The sequence below is a fragment of the Monopterus albus genome, unplaced genomic scaffold, assembly GCF_001952655.1.
Source record: "Monopterus albus unplaced genomic scaffold, M_albus_1.0 scaffold15.1, whole genome shotgun sequence".
NCBI lineage: Eukaryota > Metazoa > Chordata > Actinopteri > Synbranchiformes > Synbranchidae > Monopterus > Monopterus albus.
Genome location: NW_018127895.1, coordinates 1,380,238 through 1,402,190, shown reverse-complemented (window position 1 = coordinate 1,402,190; position 21,953 = coordinate 1,380,238). Strand labels below are relative to the sequence as shown.

The following is a 21,953-nucleotide window of genomic DNA, read 5'->3' as shown; positions in this document are numbered from 1 at the left end:
GAGTTTAAACATAAATATAAAGGTATGTGTCAATCAAGATATATGCAAGAACAGGCTTAATGATTAATTAGATGGAACATTGTGGGTGTGGTGTATGAATGTTAACACTGTAATAATTCTTTAGTATATTACTTGTGTGGTGTAGAAGATAATTATTTAAGAATGTAATTATGTACGAATGTTAACACTCTGTTATAATTCTTTAGTATGTTACTTGTGTGGTGTAGAAGAGAATTATTTATGTAGAGATACTGCTTGCAAACCAATGATGGTAAGATGATGTTATGGGGTAGGACTGGATAAGTCTGACTTCTTCCTACTCCATTCAAGCATATACTAGGTATAAGCAAATTGATATGGGATTAGCATTTGTTGGATATGTGTAAAATTATGTGTGTTGACATATCAACTGTCTTTACATGCTTGAAAGAATAAATCAAATCAAAATCAAATCAAAAGGTGCAGTTTGTAATGAGGTTCTACTCGTATTGTGATTGATATCTTTCAGACCCCTCCTTTGACCCATCCATCGCCCTAGCCAGCCTGGTCCAGCACATCCCCGTCCAGATGATCACAGTGCTTATTAAAAGTCTCACCACAGACCAGAATGTCAAAGATGCAAACATGACTAAAGCACTCTGCAGGTTATCTCACACAATGAGCCATTTGACCATGCCAGTTATTTGTAATGTGTACAAATTGATTTACATAGCCACATCTGTTTGTGCTCATGTTCCTGAATCTATAAAAATATAAGATTGCACAGAGTTTTTTTTTTAGATGCATGCTTATTATCTTTTTGCATTATCCTTACATGTATAACAATCTGTAGCTCTGTCTATTGTTAACATAAGCACATTTTGCAAATTATTCATGCTGACCACATCCTTATGTCTGTCTAGGATGATTGACTGGCTTTCTTGGCCTCTGGCTCAGCATGTGGACACCTGGGTCATCGCTCTACTGAAGGGACTTGCTGCAGTTCAGAAGTTTACTATCCTTATTGATGTCACGCTGCTCAAGATTGAACTGGTCTGTAGTGAAAAGTTTATTATTGACTAGTTTCCCACAATTCTTCTTAAAGATAATTTACATGACGTTGGCAAAAAGATTTACCTGAATTATGAAAGCATTTCCCCAGTTTAAATAAATGTCCATGACATAAAGATTTTTTTAATTTAACCTGTAGGTGTTCAGTCGTCTGTGGTACCCCATAGTGCGGCCAGGAGCATTAACTGTGCTCTCTCATATGCTGCTGAGCTTCCAGCACTCTCCAGAGGCCTTCCATTTGGTAAGCGATCTCCTATCTCCTCACAGCCCATTTCCCCTCTCACATGGCCACTGTATTGGCTTTCTCATTTTCTTCTCTTCTGGCTTAAATTAGTTCAAAGCCACATAGACTTTTTTTCGCAGAACCCCATGCTTGGCATTGCTCTCCCACTGATGATGTGTGAAACACTTAAATGTCAAGAAATGGCCTTTGAGTTGGCCAATTTCATTAGTACCTAAAAACATGAGTAGTCTCAAAAATACTCTGCAAATGAGGCTGAACACTCTGTGGGATTTCTTATATGCAACTGCCCTCTGTCTGACCATGCTGCAGATATGTATAATTAATATTAGCAAACCTTCCAGTGTTGCCAGCACCACAGTGTCTTTATCATTTTTCTCTTGCCTTCATCCCTCATTCGCTTAGGTTGTTCCACATGTGGTACATCTAGTCCAGTCATTAAGGCCAGATGGTCTCCCCACCAGTAGAACTTTCTTGCTGCAGTTCACTGAGCTCATACACTGCATGATGTACCAATACTCTGGCTTCCCTGACCTCTATGACCAGATATTAGAGTCCATCAAGGTAAGAGTGCAGAGAACTTCATGTTAGAAACATTCTTATCTATGTAGATATTTTAAAAAATGTGGATTTGTGTAATCAGAAGGGCCTTGGGATTTTTAACACTGAATCATTATATCATTAATCAATTCTATCGAAGTGTATCTGATAAATTATTTGAATTTGTGCTGCCAGGATCTCCCAAAACCCGCAGAAGAAAAGATAAAACTGGTGTTGAATCAAAGTGCCTGGACATCTCAGTCCAACTCATTTGTCTCTGGTGTACTGATGCAAGCTGGGAAGTCTGAGACAGGCAAGACAGGGCTGGTCAACCTGGGGAACACCTGCTATATGAACAGCATCATCCAGACCCTCTTTATGGCAACAGAGTGAGTCATTTTCACAGACATAAAATGCATAAGACCACATGTTCTTGATGCATTTTTTTCATGTTTTTAATGTTTTTATGAGACTTAAGTATTAAACGTGATCTGCCTTGTCAGTTTCAGGAGGCATGTTTTGTCATTACATCTAAATGGTTCCAACACACTAATGAAAAGGCTTCAGCTGCTTTTTGCTTTTCTTGCACACACTCAGGTTAGTGTTGTCCTGTGCAATGGATAAAACAGAATATAGCTACTGGTGGATTACAGCAGTGGATGCTAATGATAAGGAGGCTCTGTGTTTCTGTCCTACAGAGGGCAGCATATGCTCCCAGAAACTTCTTGGAAGCATCTCGGCCTCCCTGGTTCAATGCGGGCTCACAGCAGGACTGTTCTGAGTATCTCAGATTTCTTTTGGACAGGTACAGTAGCACTCAAAATAGATTAGATGAATCAGCTGTAATAGGACTGTGTTAAGTTAGTTAGTGTGTCAAACTGAAAAAAAATGCTTTTCTTGTATTGTTCACTGATGCCAAATGAATTGAAAATTATACGTCATTTTTGAGACAGTGAATGCATAATAGAAAATATGCTAATAAAGAAACTTTGCTATTAGGAACACAGTGCAAATAAAGCGTTGCGATTGTTGGGTGTGCCTGAATGGAGACTACATTGAAAAAGTATTTTCTTTAAAACTAAATATGAGAAAAATGGGTGGTATATTATCACATCAATGGTGTCAAAAATAATCAGAACACATGTATTTTATCTTAATGTTGACTGTCCCTGTGTTGTGATCTTAAGGTTACATGAAGAGGAGAAAACACTTCAGGTCCTGGAATCAGCTAAGCCAAAGGTTGCATCCCCTGTTGACACAAGAAGCAAAGGTCAAACAGGTCAGACTTCTCCAGCAGAGGGTGAAGAGTCATCTTTGACTCCTGCAGAAAGCAAACCTGGATATGATGGCAGGACTTTGATAGAAAGGATGTTTGGTGGGAAGCTGATCACAGGTATTCAATGTATGCAGTGCAACTCCCTCTCTGAGAAGGAGGAGCCTTTTACGGATCTTTCTTTGGCCTTTTGTCCTTTTTCCACCTCTCAGGATGGCCCTCAACCTGAGGGGCCCTCAGAGGAGCCTAAGGTTCTCTGTCAGGGATCTGTCAATGGTGGCAGTGAAATTCCTGAACCTGGCTCAGCCAAAGCCCTGGCTAACAGTGTCCATGTTGTGCCAGTGACAAATGAGCCTCCTCTCTCTGTGCCTGACCTGGTGAACTATTTTCTGGCTCCAGAGATCCTGGATGGAGACAATGCCTATTTCTGTGAGAAGTGTGGCTCCCTCCAGCGGGCAGAGAAGACCATGAAAGTGGTGTCAGCCCCCGAGTACTTGATCCTCACCCTGCTGCGATTCTCATATGATGCTAAATGCCATGTCCGGAGGAAGATTCTGGACAATGTCACCATCCCACCACTCATGAGATTTCCAGTCCATGCCCCTTCACCACCTACACAATGTTCCTCTTCTGCCTCTTCTCCTCTGCAAGTGGATTCCCCTGAGAGCAGTGAGAATCTGGCCAAGAAGCTCAAACCATCTCAAAAAGATGAGGAGGAAGAGGAGAAGGAGAGGATAGATGGAACAGAGCAGATTACAAGAGGAGGAGAAATAGCGGTCCAGTCAGTGCCCTACATCCTAAGCTCGGTGGTGATGCATTCTGGTATATCATCTGAGAGTGGCCACTACTACTCTTATGGTTGTAACATCAATGGAGCAGATGGAACACAGCATCAAGCCAGTCACTTCGCCCTCAAGGATGTGGGGAGTGGCCAAGCAGAGTGCAACCTCTCCACTTGTTCAGCTCTCTCACTCGAACCTGAACAAGGAGACACACCCCCTAATAGCAGCCAGGAGGCAAGGGATTGGCTGCTGTTTAATGATAGCAGAGTGACTTTCACTTCCTTCCAATCAGTGCAAAATATTACTAATCGCTTCCCCAAGGACACAGCTTATGTTCTTATGTACAGGAAACAGGAGCTACTTGGGCAGAACTCAAATGGGGGACTGATGGCAAATGGAATGAGACTGTGTGCTGAGCCTCCCCTGCATAAAGAACTCCTGGATGCTATCATCAAGGACAACAAGCTGTTTTTACAAGTAAGCAGGATTAAAAACAAAAGAAAGCATTCTTCTTACACATATAAGCACCGTGGCAGCCATTAAATGCAAACCAAAAGTGAAGTGATTTACATTAGATTAAGATTAAAGTATTTAATGTGCTTCGTTAGGTGTCTTGACTGAAATAGCGTGCTTATTTTCCATGTTTGAAAACAGGTGACATATAATATTGGTTCCACTAACTCTTCTAAATGTAAGGTTATTGTTAAAGTTGGGTACTGGACCAGATTTTCTCAAGTGGAAAGTGGATGAGGGAAAATAGACCATACTTTCACAGATAACCAAGAGCCTGCAGGGTATAGGATTTTGTTCTGACTGCACTTCAAGCCAAATCTAAACTGTCTTGTTATGAGACGTGAGGTGTAATTTCACAAGTCATTGAGCTGTGCTGTGTTGAATTGACATTCCACCATACTTGTGTAGGTGAATGGAGTAAATCACCTCTAGAGGGTGTAGTAACAGCACTAATGCCCTGTCGGTAAACTCCACTACTAAATTAACTCTTTGGCTCAGCGTTATTTGGATACTGTATACGTTTTTACACCTGGTTTAAAAGCAGTCTGATGTGTAAACATCTCTGTTTCTTCCATAATGTCAATAGGAACAGGAGCTCAATGCTCGAACCCAGGCTCTCCAGGCCCCCTCATCGTCTTGCTCATTCAGGCCCAATGGTTCAGATGACAATAACCCACCAGGGAGCTGTGGTCCATCTGGTGGAGGAGGAGGGGGAGGTGGCTTCAATACCATTAGTAGACTGGTATTCTGACAGGGAAAAAATGCTGCAGGAAAACCAGATGAACTGGCACTAAGGAAGTCCTCAACTGCTTCATGAATGAGCCTGAACTGTCAAACCACAGATGTGCATATAACCTCGTAAAAACATTGAAACAATCTAAGAACACGCACATAGAGCACCTGTGCTTGTTCTGATAATAGATTTGATTTTGTCAAATACATTGGTTCACTCATCATTTAATATTTCATTTATTAGATTATTTCTAAGATCTTGACATTGTAATCATCCATTAACCCTCTAGATTTCAAAACCTGAGGTGCAAATATTCATTGGTGCAAATGTATTCTCTCCCTTAAATAAAATAATTATAGCTAAATATAATTTGATATTATAGAAGTTACATCAATAACCATTAGTTTCCTAGTAAGTGTTTACATTTTGTTACATTTTACATTGATAAAAATGTGAAACCGGTTGATTCTAGCACGTTATTGCTATTTGATTTGTCGGAGCGTTTATATTACCTCACACAGAAACACACACACAAACGTATGCATGTGCAGTGCACAATAGACAAGAAAGCATTCAGATATAAGAAACTTTTGATTTAGATTTTTCCTAGTTCTGAACACAGTTCACAAACCTTGTTCATTTTTTTGATTTGCATGCAGCTTTTCTTCACAACGTGTGGAGTTTTTCAAGATATTTGAATCTTTTTGGTCTGTGCTGTGGTGTTCTTTAGGTTTCATATCCCATGCAATAAGTGTACATAATGTATTATTTAAATATCATCTCCAAATATTCTATTTGAATAATCATGGAATACGAAATGTATATGAAAGCTGAAAACTATATATGGGCATCCTCCAAGATAAAGGCATTTCAGAATGATTATTTAAGCTGTTGTTTCATGGTAAGTCAGTGTGGTGTACAGAGAACTAAACTGCAAACTACTCATGTAAACATATTGATAATAAGTAACTATTTGATGGCATATTTAAAATGTATTTCTCTGATTTGAGCATTCAGGGAGATTATGTTCATGCCAATTTTATGTGCCTTTTGATATTTCATGCAGATTTTTGAAGAGGAATTTGTATTTTACACCTCAGCTGTACTGTCTTAATATTCATAAAGGAGTCTTAACCATGCTGGTTGTTAAAGTAGCATGTTGGCAAAGAGGTGGGCAGACTGGCCAGATGTTGGGGACTAAAATAGAAATCAAATATTAAACATACCGTATGACAGGACAAACAAAGAAAAAAGAGAAATGTGGGCTAAAATAAATTAACACTTGACTGAACAAGTAGCAAGATGAAACAGCAGATGGTTTCAGGAAACCTTAAATTAATTTCTGTGGAAATGAGCCAAGCACTAAAGTTACGAGTGTGCTGTGTGCTCAAGCGTAACTCATTGTCTGTATCACCTTTCTTGTCACCTTGCATATTTCAGAATTTGCAGAGAAGATATTGATCACTTGGAATCATCTCTAGGACTACATCTTTGTATTATTTTGGTTTGAATAGATCTGACTATGTTATTTCAATTTTTATGGGAACTAGATCTAAGAGTAGCAAGGTGGTTTTGAAACTGCAAATAATCCTTTTTTAAAATTACATTATTCAAAATGGAAATGGTTAAATGTTAAATTTAACACATTCTTGATGCTGTAGATCTCATGAATTCCACTCAAAAACCTGCAGATTTTTAGTATGAAAGTGACTTTGTTGATTAAAGGAACTGTATATGGTTGCATAATTTATCAAAACAAGTATGCACATCCTCCCATGCACATGCTTTGATTGCAAAATATTTATGCACAAATGGAAGTGAGTATAGACAAAACAATGACAGAAAAAGGAACATGGGGAATCACATGCATTGACTTTCTATTCCCATGGGTACTGGAGAAATTACAGTTGGAGCAATAGCAAACTATTTTTAAAGGTGCCATTTTTATTAATTTGCAATTGATATGGCTAAAACAGCAACAGTGCTAAAGCATTCAGAGGGCATTTTGAAAAATCAATAACTTTCAATTATTAATCAACCAAACCATTACTGGGTTTGCCTCATTTGTTTTCTTTTGGGAATAGTACTGTATGTTATGTATTCTTTTGCAATTAAATGATGATATGGAGTGTTTTATATAATCTACAGTCACTTTATGTTTTTATTCCTGCACACATGGCCTGCAATATGTATACTAACTCATTTTGGGATGTACCACATATACAGCAAATAATATATACATTATAGGTATGAGAACTGTTAGGTTATGCATTGAAAGTCAGATCTCTTCAGTTGAACACATGGATGTTGTAGTACTTACATAAACTAAATATGTAGTTATTCAACCATAAAGCAGAGGAACACAAACTGAGGTGCAACTTTGTTAAACATGGATTTCAAAAAATCAGATGCGTCAAAAACATGGCAGAAGCTTTTTTTGAAAATTTTATAGACTGTAGAGTCAAATATGAGATTGTGGAAAAGAAATCATTAATGGAATTGGTTTATTGTGTCTGCAGCCTTTAACCGCTTCCTATTTCTTCATCAATATCGCAGGAAGTCATTGAAAGAGGTAATGTGCCTGTACAATTGCAGTCATTAATCACAGACTAATAGAGTAACGTTCTTTGGGGGAGGGGTTTACCCTTCCAATAGCATTCCAAAAAGATTCCTCAGATGCCATTCTATGTCCATGGGAAACCTTTGCCAGTGGATGAACCAGTTAGATGAACTGTTGAACCCAGGAAATATCAGGTTTGGGGAGTCAGGTAAATGTCGGGCTCATAGGGTGGGGTTTGGGCAGTAGGGGTAAATCTTTGATTTGTTACATATTGGAATACAGTTCGATTGAAAACAATATTGTGAAATCAGTTATATAAAAAATAAGCTATTTGATATTGTGAACATACTTTATGTATAGGCTATCCGTGTATAACAATAATTGCATATTGAAACAAGATAAATGCCAAAAACTACATATATGAAGAGGTCGATGAGTACACTATCCTCATAGTGACATTACGTGTGCTTTATGGCGAGTTTTCATTAGGGAGTACAGCACGCATTATGGATGGTGTAGTTTAGACGTGTTGGGACCATCCGGTTCGAGGTGGGTCCTCTCTTTGTCTCTTCCTCAACTGTCTGGGGACATTCTTTGTATTCACACAACTGAGCAATCAACTCCATTGCGTCATGGTTCATCTATCAAACCGCCCCACACTCATGTTGTTTTCTGGCACGGAATACAAACGATCTTTGAACTACATGTCCCATGGTTTAAGCTCTTCAGTTTTCCCTGCACGCCGCCTCCTCAGTTCGTCCGCCAAACTAGTAGTTGAGTGATTCCATTTACAGCGATACGATTTCCTGCTATAACTTTCAAAACAAATTTCACAGTCACGAACATTGTATTGAAGGAACACGTTGAAAAAATGTAATGTGTCTCATAAGCATGAACATTACCTATATAAAAATATGTAATTCACGAATTAAAATGAAACTGTTTATGTAAAAATATCGCAATTAGCGTATCTAGCCATAATCTGAAAGGTTAAAAAAATGAGCATGTGTAGCTAAGACTACCAATATTAATCACTGACGACTGAAATGACAAATTTACGCACAACTTAACTTTAAACGTCCGTTGTAGCCATTAAAAGTGGTCTGAATGGAAGAACGTTCTGCACAAGCAAAACAGTTTATTTTGAAAGCATACCAGAACTTCCGGTACTGTAATAATTTGCCTTGACACCGCCATGTTCCAGAGAGGAGGGTGAGTTTGGGGAAATACGGAGCCACCCTGTCAATCTCAATTAAGGAACCATGGGAGTAAACTGGTAGGGAAGCTCGGCGGAGCCACAGTGTTTACGGTGAAGATTGTTTTAACTTTGCGGAGAGACGGCAACTAACGTTATGCACCGGTATACTGTGAGACATTTACATCTGATCTTGCCAATTGGGAATCGCTCCACTTTGACGGGAATTAGCATGAGGCGTTACATATAACAACAAAAACTTAGCGACTCTCAGTTGCCTGCGCCTGTTTTTTTTTTTTGCCCACACAGCGTTCCAGTTTGAACACAATACACAAGTCACCGTTGATATTTGTACTAAAGGCGGTGTCGCGGAGGTTTATATCTACTCTAAGCTCAGGATTATAGCCGTTTATTTGACTACAACTCGCGGAAAATCTCGTCTGTGCATTTCAGAGAACTGCCTTTTCGGTAGGTCGAGTTTCGAAGGAGTGACGGTATTTATCGCTCTCAAAAACAACAGTACTACAGTGTTAACTTTTTTTTATATTTCACCTTCACCGTCTAAGCTTTGTGGCAACTTTTTTCTTCCAGGTATAAGCAGACACTCCCAAAAATAAACGAAGCCAAACAGCAATCTCCGCTCCAACTCCAAAGGAGAGCAAGGAAGGAGCAGATATGAGTGGGGGAGATGTGGTGTGCTCAGGGTGGCTGAGAAAGTCTCCTCCTGAAAAAAAGTTGAGACGTTACGTAAGTGCACTTTATATCCTACTTGTTACGCTGTAATAAAGCAACCTGTTACACAAAACATGCCAGTTTCTCCCTGGACATTTTCATGTGCATAGCTGGTCGCAGTGACGTGAGAGGTGTGGGCCTCCTCTTATGTGCATTTCAGCAAGTAACCTTTGCAGTTTTTTTGTTGCTGCATGAACCCGTGTGTGTTTTCTCTTGGCTCACTTTACCCTGTAGCCCCTCACAGTAAACAAGAGCGACTTTACCATGGGATAGTATGTATTGTGTTGCTTAAATGCATTTAACTGAGGAGTATGGCGGTCGTTTTGGCCAAACCTTAGACGTTTCCATGATGGGTCAACTTCTTTAATGGCTTGTTTATGCTACTAGCCTCACAGCATTACCTCTGAAGATGTCATTTTCTTGGACCTATAACACAACACACTGATTACATTGGGAACTAATACTTTTACATTCACAGTCAGTTCTCCCTGTATCAAAGTTGGTAAGATGGTCATGCCAAGGGTTAAATGATTTATAATGCAACAGCGGAATATGTGTAAGGATGAGCCCATTGCTGTAAGTTTCATACATTGGTTTGCAGAGAGTTGAAGATGTGCACAATGAAGGATTGTTTGTCACAGCTACTATAACAATTGGTGTTTACTGCCCCAGACTGTCTGATCATTCGTCCATGTCCACACTCCTGCTGCTCACACTAGTCACACAGTATTACATGCTTTTAAGTATATAATTGCTGAGGGCAGTACATGTCTCTTATTCTGCTATTAATGTTTCACGCTAATATGTCACTGTTTTGTGTACTTATGTCTGCTTATTTGTCATGCACCTTGGGAAAAAGCATGTGCTTGCATGCTTTCCTTGTGGATCAGTGGCTATCCCCATTAGTGACGAATTGAAATACAATATCTGCAACATGAGAAGAAGTATGTTTTCAGAGGAACCACAGGGTGACTGAAATGTTTATTCTGAATGCAATACCACTGAATTCTAGCCACAAAGATAAGGTTTTTAAAGAGTTGTCTCACATTCATGACAGAGTAGATGATTTGATGAGGAGGAAGTCAAAATCCTAGTTCATTACCAGATTGTGAAAAGTTGTCATGTGCCTTTTATGAGTAGTAATCACTTATGAATTCACAACACTAATTGGGTGTTTGCACATACGGAGACGAAGTAGCTGGGCACCACTGGGCTTTGGTGATGCTGTTGTTCTCGGGCTGTGTTGTGTTAATGCAATTAATTTACATGCTGTGCTATGACTGGACAAGTGTCTTCTGATGTATATGCAGCACTATGTAGTGCTATGTACGTACTTTTACTACAGCTTAACGAGTTTATCTTGAGTCTTACTAGACCCTCTAGTGATTGAAAAGGAATTCAGGAGCGTGCCTTTAAGTTTTCCTTAGTATAGTTTTATATGTCAAAATGATAAGGTTAGGATTTTGACATATCTAAACTTTATTATAAACATGAAAATATTTTTTTGTCTTCTTTCCTTGCCTTTTCAGTTACTCAAACAGTTGTATAGTTAGACTCTTCAGTATCTGAGGGTGTATGCATATCAAGTTGGGTGTAAATGTGTGTTGTGTTCAGTGGCAATCAGTTGATGGAGTGTTTTGGCAAAATTAAGATGGTTTATAATTACCAGTTGGAATATCAACCTTGTGTTTCTGTCATTTGCTGCTTCTGTTGTGTCAGTGTTGTACAGAGTAGCTCTAAGTGGCTCTCAGTAATGTCCGATGGCACCATGAGCACCGCAGGATAGAAAGCAGGATAGAAAACTAGAGTAGGTTTGTCTTTCTCAGAGAAGAGAAGGCGGTAGTGGCAAGGACATCACCATCTGAGTGGGTTTTAGATGTATGGAGCATAAGTGAAAACTCAAAACATTTAACTGTTATACGTCAGTATCATGATAATACTGTGGTAATTATCGTGGTATTTTGTACATACTGTCTGTTGCTACTTAAAAGAGAAATGAGAGCAGTTTTTTTTCACAGATTTTGCTTCATTTCAGCTTTCACTTAAAACCACAGGCTGCACCTGGTTCGTTACAGATACAAACATTCACATTACTAGATATTATTATTTCTTATTATTATTTCTTTTAATCCTAGAGAGTACCTTATGTAAATATGTCATCTGTAGTTACATCACTAAGTGATATACACACGTTTGCTTATGTGGTTAAGATAAAAGTTAGCTACATTATATTTTCTTCAGCCCGCCAGATCTGTTTCTCATGATAATCAAGAAAAATTATATAGTTACAAGAAAATCTTCTACATATTACTGCATTTGTTTGGAAGAAGTGGAGCACTAGGTGTTGTAGTGCATTTAATAATAGACAAAATACAAAAGTGTGAACCCGCCACCACAGTCAGCTCACCATTTTAGTCTCCAAACTGTGGAGCAGTAGACTAGAAGCCTGAGCCCCTGCCTACCTGATTAACCACTCAGGGCAAAGTTTGTCCTGAATGCTGAATGGTGGAGCTCAAAGGTTATAGCAGTTCAGCAGACCCGCCTGCATCCGAGCAGCCCCGTCCATCACTGGCATGACACACTTTGTAATGTTGCCTCTGTGAACATATTGTGAAGAGGCGTTACTCATAATTTACCAAATTGTGGTTGCTTTCAGCTGATGTTTGTTTAAATACAAACAGGATCCATGTGCTCTGGTTTTCCTTCTTCTGTCTCTTCTGAGTGACAGATTGAAATGCTTGGCTTTTCCTTTGCCTCTTAAACAACCGAAGCCATGAAGGTATCTAAGACTAATTGCTTTGTTAGGACTTTTCCCAGCCAGAGTTTGTCATAACAGTATGCTCTGTGGTTTTCCATTTCATTGACACTGCATTTTCTGTTTCTCCTTTTCCTCTTGCATTTCTTTTACCTCTCAATCTGAATCAGAATTTCTGCAAATGATTCTTAAAGGCACAGCTCTGCAGTGTATCATCACAGGGACCAGATGAGATGTAGGGATGAAGTTGCAAGGTAATTTTCAGCACCATCCTGTTAAGAGACAGTGTGCATGTTACAATATATCATCACATCATGACATGATTTAAAGGAGAGATAATGTGACTCAGAAGAAAACCGAGACAGGATCACAGCAGTACCTCTGTTGTGGACAACAGCAATTTTACGCCTTTCTAAAAGATGCCACTGCTTTATGTATTTCAGGAATATGAACCACAGATTTAGCAATAGAGATGTTAGGGGCGGCCCACCAACCCGAGTTTGTTTGAATGATGGGTGCCCCAGCAATTTTCAAGAGCTGTTGCTTGAATACTGCAATACCAGTTTGTTACAGTCACATGCTCCCATTTTGTCTCAGGTGTATTTTCAATTTTAATTCACTGCAAAGGAGCATGTAACACTGAGGGATAGTGCTCATATTTGAATAGCTGGGTGTCTTTCAGTTGATCATACAATGTCAAGATGCCCTGTTTTACAAAATCACTGCTGTAGTAAATATGTAGAAATGCAGTGATACTGATTTTTTTATTTATTTATTTTTTTTTGGTATTATATCACAGTACTTTATCACACTGCACATAGCTATATAGACCTTTAGACTCCCTGTAGTCCATTGGCATGTACCCACTGGAAACAGATTAGGATTTTGTTGTACACTTTGTTCAGCCCTTAATAGGGCCTCAGTGGTAAAACACAAGGCCGCAGAGTGGACCGGATGAAGGAAAATATTGAACCCTGAAGGTCCTCGTCTGATGACTGTAAAGGGAGACTGAGGATATTGGCTACTCCATGCTGGTCCTGAGTCCTCTCAGCTGTGAGAAAACGCATTGCCATTATACACCACAATGACCATTAGCGATTTCTTCTCTTTGTGGCTGATTGAAAAGAGTTGTCATTTGCAAATTGCTGAAGAGGAATACTGTATGCAACAAATGTGACAGCACGGTCAAATGAAAACAACATAGCTCTCTGATTAAGCAGAGAATTCATTAAATCTGCTTAGCAAGTGGAACAGAGAACAAACACTCACTTCTGCTAAACCTCCCTCTCCCCACAAGCTTGATGAAACAAACAGGCAAACCGACAGGGGTGCAACAGAGGGGTACTTGTGCAGCATTAGCCTCCTTAGGCTAACAAAGAAAAATTATTGGACCATGTCCTGGGCACCACAGCACTCTGGTTGGAACGAGCAGACTGCTGTTGTGTGATCTGCTACAGCTTGAAAATGGATTGCATGTGCCATTAATTATTTAATGTCCATTACAAACAAATCACCATAAAAAATTTATATCTTTGCTACTACAATAGTTACTGGTCCACTTTTGTCCCAGACTCAAACTCATCATTGCGTTATACATAGATGTATCAGTTTCACTGTAGCCAAACTGTTACCTGCCCTGGTGGCAGAGTTTAACTATAAGGATGCAACAAATGTATAGTAAAAAATCAACAGGTTCCATGACATTTACAACTTCTTGATCCACAAAATGATAATTGCATCGTCAGTGTTGGCTGCGAGATCGAAAAATGCTGAAGAAGATGAAATCTTTGGTGACTTGAACTGAGGTTTTGGTCTTTGTTTCAAAACACAATAGAAGTAAACATGATTGTGATTGGTCTCTTTGTTTTCTTCTGGATATTTATAGAGTGCAGTAAGCCTGAAATCATATCATTGCATCACAAAGAACAACAACAACAACCATTCCTGTCTGAACTGTGGCATGTTATGGCACATGGTAAAAAAACACTTGCACAAATAGAATTATGTTTGAAATGTGTAATAAACATCAGACCTAGCCCTATTTTACACACAGTACAATCTGCTATACTTTGCATGGTTTGCTTTTGTGGGCATATCAGCCGCTGTATACGTATAATTCTCTTTTTTACTTAGACAGTCATAAATAGTATCTGGTAGGATCTGGATGTCTCCGTCAGAACAATACAGATGGTTTGGAAGCCACAAAAATCATTTTAGGCTAACCTCAACTTAGGTTTTAACTTTCACTCACTTGTACTGTTCCCTTCACAGCAGAGCACCTCTTGTTTGTCATGTAGGCACTTCAGTGTTTGGCCTTTCATGCAGATCGTTGAGCAATTGGACTGTTTTTTTTTTTAAAGTCCAATGCATCATTTTTGTACTAGCACACAACCTTTTGACAGTTTCAAAATGAAGTTGAAGATTTAGATAGCTTGGTAGTGCCTCAATCAAGAGATGGCCTGTTTGGTTTAAAACAGTGAAATGGACCTAGAGGTCACAGGAAACGGCAAATGAAATTTAAAATAGTTTTTCTGTCGAACGTTAATGAAGTGGGATATTCTGCACCATTTAGAAAGATTCATTTAATGTTGGGCACTGGGGTATGTTTGGTCACCAAGCTGTGATTATTTCTTTACTTGCATACATCATCATGCCACAAATTACAGTACAACATAGCAGAATTAAAAAGTGCGCTGTCATTTCACTGAGATGTTGTTTACCTCATGGGTGGTGCTGTGAGCAGTTTTTGCACAATTCCCTCCCAAATGTTTAACTTGTGTAATGGTATCCTCCTTTAAGCGTAATGCGTTGCCTTAGTGGAACACTGATGTTGTTGAATGAAATTGGTAGGTCAAGGCTGTCATGAAGCATTTTGTAAACAGATGTGTCTCTTTTTGCTTGGTGCAGCTGTTTACTGTCCCATGTGCCAAGTCCACAAAGCAGCTTGTGGAGTCACTTTAGAAAACTGGTTTTCCTGTTTAGAACTTTGGGAACCGATTCTGAGCCGAGCTTTCTTTTGGAATATGATTCTGCTGAGAAGTAAAATGATCCTTTTGTGCTGGTCGACACTGTGCCAAGTCGAACAGTTTCAAATGCAGCTATTATTAAACACAGATGACAGAAACTATTTGGCAAGGCTAAACATACACATCATCATGCATTTTTTTCATTTGTTATGAATGATCTAGATGGTTCTCTTATATGTACTGATGTGCATAGATTTAAAGAGTATTTTCTTAGATTAAAGGTTTCACATACTTGTTTTACATTGTTTTTCATGTTTCAGCTGCTCGGTTAATGACACCTGGCAGTAAAATAGTTTTTCTTATAAGTCGGCTTTCTAATTCCAGAGTGTAGTGGTAGTCTGTTTTGGACATAGAACAGGGCTAGTTGGAGAGCACAAATTGCCAAAGATAGTCTATAAGCAAAAAGGCTGCAGGGGTCTCTGATCTCATCAGATTGGTGTGTGTAATCATTGAGGGGAAAAAAAAGGACAAAACAGAAGTTGGTCCAAAATTATGATAATGTGCATTCCCTGAATTCTTACCAGGGGCAACTCCTTCAAGACTAAAGCCCCTTTTCCATTGCCTGGTACTGGCTCAACTTGACTCAACTGTACTTGCTTTTGGTACCGGGTGTTTGGTTTTCAGATGGTCCCCTCTCAGTGTAGCTGGTTGTCATAGCGATACCGCATTACACTACTACGAAGTCATCGGCAATCGGCGCAGTAACAGTGGAGGACATCGAAAGTATGGTGTTCTTGATTCTCGATATGTGACTGGTTTTAGTTAGTACAGTAACTATAGGAAAGTAGCGGTTAGCGTTGAATAACATTGCTTTTAAAAATGATGCTTCCTTTGTTCCAGGACGTCTCACACGTTGATTAACCAAATTCTCTGACCAATCGCTAGCCTGTAGTGTTTATACGCCACTGTTTGGTATTGCCTCTGCTCACTTGAAACCTCGATGGAGGTGATACCAAAAATAGTACCAGGTACCAGGTACTATCCCCAACGTTTGACTGAAACACAAATACGGCGAGTCGAGTCACGTTGAGCTGGTACCAGGCGGTGGAAAAGGGTCTTAATGGTCTAGGGCTGTAAATATCTATGTGGTGAAGCACATGTTAGGATATAATACAATGGCAAGTAATAACATTATCAACATTGTTGAGGCGAGTGAAGAGAACGTAAGTGGGATGAGAAAGGCTGGAGTGCTCCTCAAAGCAACGCCATCAGGCAGCCTCCAGTGAGAACAGTTCTCTGTTCTCGTTCCCCTCTTTCTTTCCGTTCCCAGTGCTTCTTGGCAGGCGCAGGAATGTGAGCTTGCTCTGTGCTCCTCTTTGCCGGGCTGCTGGGGTGTGAGCGCCTGGTCGTGAGCTGCTGCTGGCCGTTCAACGTAGGCTGGGATGGGCTGGACTGCACTGCACTAAACTGCATAGTAATGCTGTGCACTGGCTGATTGTTGTTTCTGCAGCACCGGGGAGGGAAGAGGAGCCGCTCCCTGGCGCCCCAACAAGGCATGGCCGCCCCTTCCTGTGTGAGGCGCTGATGGTTACCAGATGGCGGGTGAAGAAAGAGGAGGAGGGGTCCTACTCTTTCTTCTTCTGATTCTCTCTCTGTGCTTTCTTACTTTATATTGTCATTTTCTGCTTTTATCTCTTACAAGATCTTTTTTTTTTGTAGTTCATCTTTATCTTTCTCTGCCCTGTTTGCTCCAACAGCTAATCGTTCTCTTAATAAAGGAGGATGAAAAAGAGAGCGATGATGAACCTGAGCTTACAGGAATCCAGGCTATGTACCATTCAGTGTTTCTTTAGGTGTTACATTCCCCGAGACACTAAAGATGTCACTATGACTAACTTGTGATCAGTGAATCATTGATGAATTGTATACTTTGAATGCTTGGCAATGACTAATGTTCTTTTTAAATGTCCATAAGTAACCATTTAATATGAAGCTGTATTGTCACTGTAGCTGCACACACACGCACATACACACACACACACACACACACACACACACCACACACACTTGTTAAGGAGGCACGGAGATGTTGATGCACTTTAGAAAGGACTCGTAGGAACTGAGATGAGCAACCACTTGATGCACTTTGAAAGCCTGTTCCTCACCAACAGGAGGCCCTCTAGACTCAGTACACAGACCACTATTACATCTTTAGCAGAGTTTTCAGGGCATGCACATGGTCACACTTGTGACACTGTGAGATTCATTCTCCTGGTTTGGAGGTTGACCTGACTGTATTTCTATGTAGGTTCTCCCTCAGCTACTTTTAAAGAAGCATCAGCTGCACTGAATTCTTGTATTAAAATGAATCAGGTTTTTGTTATCTGGATAGCTGTCTAATGAGAGAGAGTTATTTCCATGTACGTTTCAGATTTTAGGATTTTCCAGTTTGAAGTTATAGTGGTTTAAAAGGCTCTAATGGTTAATTTTGTTATTGTTTAATCTGTTATTGATTAATCAGTCAATGGATCTATTAATCTTTTGATCTATAAACTGTCAGTAAATAATAAAAATGCCAAGTACAGTTTCCCAGAGTCAGTAGTGATACTAATGATGCAGTATCTTCATTTGTCTTTGTTTGTCTCACCAGAAGCCCAAAACAAAGATTTTCAGTTCATAATCATAGATAAGAAAAATGAGGATATGATTGTATTTGGAAGCAAAATAGAAGTCGTAGCCAGTTTTTTGTCATTTTAGCTTAAAGTTGCTTAAATTGAATCAATCAACAGTTAATTGGTGATTACTGCCTGCTCATTGACAGCTGATTAATTGAGTAGCTGTTTCAGTTCTGAGGTGAGATTTCCATGTCATGTAGTGTTATCCTGCCAATCAATTTGAAAATGATAGCTAATTGCAAATTTCTGTGTTTTGAATTTCACTGGCGGCACTTCTCTTCTTATTTTTATGTGTATCCCAGACTGCATCTGCAGTGCCTTGTTGGATTGCTAAGAATTTTAATTCAGCATTTAAATTTGACAAGTTGCAAGTTACATCTCGACATGTTATCACTGCAACTTTACCCCAGGCTACAAATCACGGACTGGAACAAATATTGGCCAATGTGCTGGTTATGATGAAACTCTCATGTCATAGAGATGTCCTATGACCCAGATCTTTAAAACACTTCCTCTTTCTGTGTGTATTCTTTCTTTTAAGACTGGCAGTAGTTACAAATGTCAGAGATATCAACAACCAGTTTTCCACTGTGTTAAAACTACTCGTTGTGCACCTCATAACAAAATAGCAGAGCACCGAATAGGCTAATTCTCAGAAGGTCATACAGGTAATTTGCTGATCATCTGGGCTTGTTTTTAAGGGAGACTTTCCTGGTGTGGGAAAATGCTTAATTTGAGCACCTGAAGACGTTTTGTGCTTGAAAATGCTGACTGATCAGGTTTGAGGGCAACTTTTGAAGGTAGAAATGTTTGTGACTGTATCACATTTAACTCCAAAGGTTCACCTGTCATTTTTCTCTCTCACACACACACACACACACACACACACACACAGATGCAGCTGGCACTCTAGCTATGTGATGCTGTGTGATCTGACCCTAGCCGCTGTGTCTGCAGCCCCTTAATATAGCCTGCTGCTGTCATGGTGGTTTTTGCCCCGCTTCTCTTGCTCTGTGTTGTGCGAGCACCACTATGTGTGTACGGTTGTCTGAGTTAGGGGGTGTTGGGGTGTCAGAATAGAGACTACATGTGAAATATTGCTTCTGACTTGTGTAATTTCCCAAGTTACTGTGAGACAGACAGGCCCTCAGTAAAATGGATGCTGTCTGCATCTAATCTCCTTTAATTTGTACCTTTTTTTTGGTTTTCAAAACGGTTTCATTAGGAATCCACAGAACAAACTGAAGTGGACAGACATGGATGGATGGCTCTTTGCTATTCACCAGCAGTCCTGTTGTGGCCACCGTCCCTGATTCCATTAGAGTTACTATGGTGCTGCCTGATATCTTTGGCCTGGCCTCAAGCCAGAGGACATGGTTTAACTTGCACGCATGTACACACAATCGCACACACTCGTGCTCCAAGAGAGACAGAGATGCAACAGAGACCCCCACTCCCAGAGAGTATTCATTTCCAGCCTGATTGGAAGCTGAGAGTCTGAAGGACCTGCTCCTCTTGCCCACCTACTTTCTTGGGCTTTCTCTGGACCCTCCCTGACACTGCTCTCTTTATTCTATTCTTATCGCTGGTGTGTTTTAGAAAACTGTGGAATACCTTGACTGTCTTGTGTTTCAATTCTAAACCCATGGCACTTGGATAATCCAGCTATCATTTCAAATTCAAGCAGAGCAGAAGGTTGGTAATTTTATAACTTGACATCAAATAACCAATTACTAACATTATAAGACAGCTGATTCTGTTGTGGTTTTTGGTTTGTGGATAAAGACAACTGGTTATATTGGTAAATGCTGAAGAAAATTCATAATGTTAGAAAATGGTATGGTCTGTAAACGATATTCCTTTGTGGTGTGATGTCCTGCTACAGTTCTACCCAACAGTGTAGGAAGTTGCAAAGGGGATTTCCAACTCACGCCTTTTAATAATCAAGAGTTTTAGCCTAATTACAGGTGTTTTGTGTAACAGACATATGTGCAATTGAGCTGAAATTTAAGGAAAAACTTTGGTTCATTAATAGAGGCTTTCTTAACATGTGTTTTTTCTAATCAGTACAAGTTTGTACAAGTCTCTGCTTGTGTGTCAAATCTTAGACATTTTGTGGTTCTTGCTCAGTTTTTAAAGCTTCTTTTGCATTTGATTTGGTTGTGTTTTGAATGCCACAGTCTGTGTTCCATGGTGACTATTTTTTGTACTTAACTGTTTATGTACACGTTTGGCTGGGCTGCACTGTTTGTGTACAGGCCAATATAGGGGGTGAAAAGACAATTGTTTAGGCTCCTCTCCTCAGCGGTCAAGGAACAGCGTGATCATGTGAACCAGCTCTGCCATGCCAAAGGAATGTGTTGAATTCTAATGATGCAGCTTTGACAAGTGCATGTGACTCTGTGCAAGAGCTCAGATTGGTGAGGGCAGGAGAAGCAAAGGCAGATAGGATGGAAACACGAGAGGAGAGAGCAGATCATGAAAAGAAAGAGTGAATTGGATCAAAATGTCAAGGTTGTGATGGAGAAAAGTGCGCAAAATTTTAACCTCCTGCTTATCTGGGGGAAAAGCAGAAACTATTAAAACTGTCAGACCAAACAGCAAGGAGATAATGTGGCAATGTGATAAACTTGTGTTTTGGGTAGTAACATATCCTGAATTCAGATGAGCCAGTCTTTATCTCTAGTACAGCTTTGGTTCTCATGGCTGAGAGTGGGCTGCCATCTGCACTCACAAACCGTCCTCGGTGTACGCAGATTGAATAGGGCACTGTGTGAACATGGATAATTAAGTACATCGAGTCTGGGAATCATTTTCGGCAAAGATTCCCATTGGTCACATAAAGGAGCTGTAGTAATTGTGCTGTTTAATGTATTAGTCAAGGAGTAAGACTATGTTTTTTTAATAGATGAGCAGACAGTCAGGCACTTCCTTAAGCAGCTGATGTTATTTGACCAAGAACTTAAATAGATGTCATTTTTATTCAAAAACGTCAGGAATTTAATTTGATATTTCTGTGACATGGGCAAGAAAACAGTTTTTCAAGCGGTGAAATGAAACCTTTTACTTTCATTTATATCTCAACAAATTTAACAAAAAACTTGATCAGATGGTTTAAGTACAACCCACATCCTCCATTTCTCCATGTCCTGAGCTTAATGTTGCTTCCTGCTCAGTCGAGTAATAGGTATTGATCGATGACCTGGAATTTTCCCCATGCCACCACAAGCTAATGTGAGTGCATTTTCACATTGCTGGAGGAGCAATAACTGTGAGTTATAAGTGATAAAGATGCTTAAGTAATAGAGCAAATGTTAGCTGGCCATGCTGTGCTTTTTTCCAATATACTTATGCACCTACTACAGTCTTCTGTAGTTGCTCTGTAACATCAGTGGTGGTTTTGTTTGTGGAGTTTTGTTTGAGTAATATGTACTGTTTTGTTTCTTGGTTCCATTAATCATCTTTTGTTCTGCCACTGTAGCATATCATTCAGCAGAAGAGCCACCTTTTTTGAATGTTTGGAAAAATCCGGACCTCTCATTTTGCAAAATTCTGCAAGAATCGTCAGTCAGTGATAGTATTTATTCATAACAAGTAGCATCATATTGTCTTGTTGCCATTGTTACACAGGGAGCAAAGTAATTCACCTTCAGGTGATTTGTAGGAAACCACTTCTGTGACTGTCCATTACTTTGTGTTGCTATTTACCGAGAAAATATAAGGGAAAGGAACTCGCAACATTCAGTTTTCTTTTCTTTTCTAGTGTTTTGAATATTTTGTTGTCATTATTACCAAAAATAGAACTCGAGTTTGTATATGTTGTTGGAGACTTGATCATTATGAAGGAAGGCTCATTTCTGGGGGTTGAGTTTTCTGACGTAAAATCAAAGGGATTATTCGGGACAGCAGCTACAGTAGCAGATAAATATGGTGTTAAC

At 39.6% G+C, this 21,953-nt stretch overlaps 2 protein-coding genes across 7 annotated transcripts in view; both read left to right on the top strand.

Annotated features, from left to right (window-relative positions):
- usp38 (ubiquitin specific peptidase 38) overlaps positions 1 to 6,257 on the top strand; it is a 10,420-nt gene extending 4,163 nt beyond the window's left edge. For both annotated transcript variants that reach the window (XM_020591839.1, XM_020591838.1), the window contains exons 3-11: positions 509 to 644; positions 903 to 1,032; positions 1,190 to 1,291; positions 1,697 to 1,855; positions 2,027 to 2,220; positions 2,335 to 2,428; positions 2,530 to 2,636; positions 3,019 to 4,363; positions 4,986 to 6,257. In XM_020591839.1, coding sequence (XP_020447495.1) covers positions 509 to 644; positions 903 to 1,032; positions 1,190 to 1,291; positions 1,697 to 1,855; positions 2,027 to 2,220; positions 2,335 to 2,428; positions 2,530 to 2,636; positions 3,019 to 4,363; positions 4,986 to 5,150 — 2,432 coding nt within the window. In that variant the 3' untranslated portion in view covers positions 5,151 to 6,257. The remainder of the gene's footprint in view (positions 1 to 508; positions 645 to 902; positions 1,033 to 1,189; positions 1,292 to 1,696; positions 1,856 to 2,026; positions 2,221 to 2,334; positions 2,429 to 2,529; positions 2,637 to 3,018; positions 4,364 to 4,985) is intronic.
- Positions 6,258 to 8,884: 2,627 nt separating this feature from the next.
- Positions 8,885 to 21,953, top strand: part of gab1 (GRB2-associated binding protein 1) — a 50,731-nt gene continuing 37,662 nt past the window's right edge. For 2 of the 5 annotated variants that reach the window (XM_020591681.1, XM_020591675.1), the window contains exons 1-2: positions 8,885 to 9,355; positions 9,479 to 9,634. In XM_020591681.1, the coding sequence (XP_020447337.1) occupies positions 9,563 to 9,634 (72 nt within the window). In that variant the 5' untranslated portion in view covers positions 8,885 to 9,355; positions 9,479 to 9,562. Of the gene's footprint in view, positions 9,382 to 9,478; positions 9,635 to 21,953 lie in introns of all 5 variants that reach the window. The other 3 variants (XM_020591677.1, XM_020591676.1, XM_020591678.1) reach the window with 3 other exon arrangements.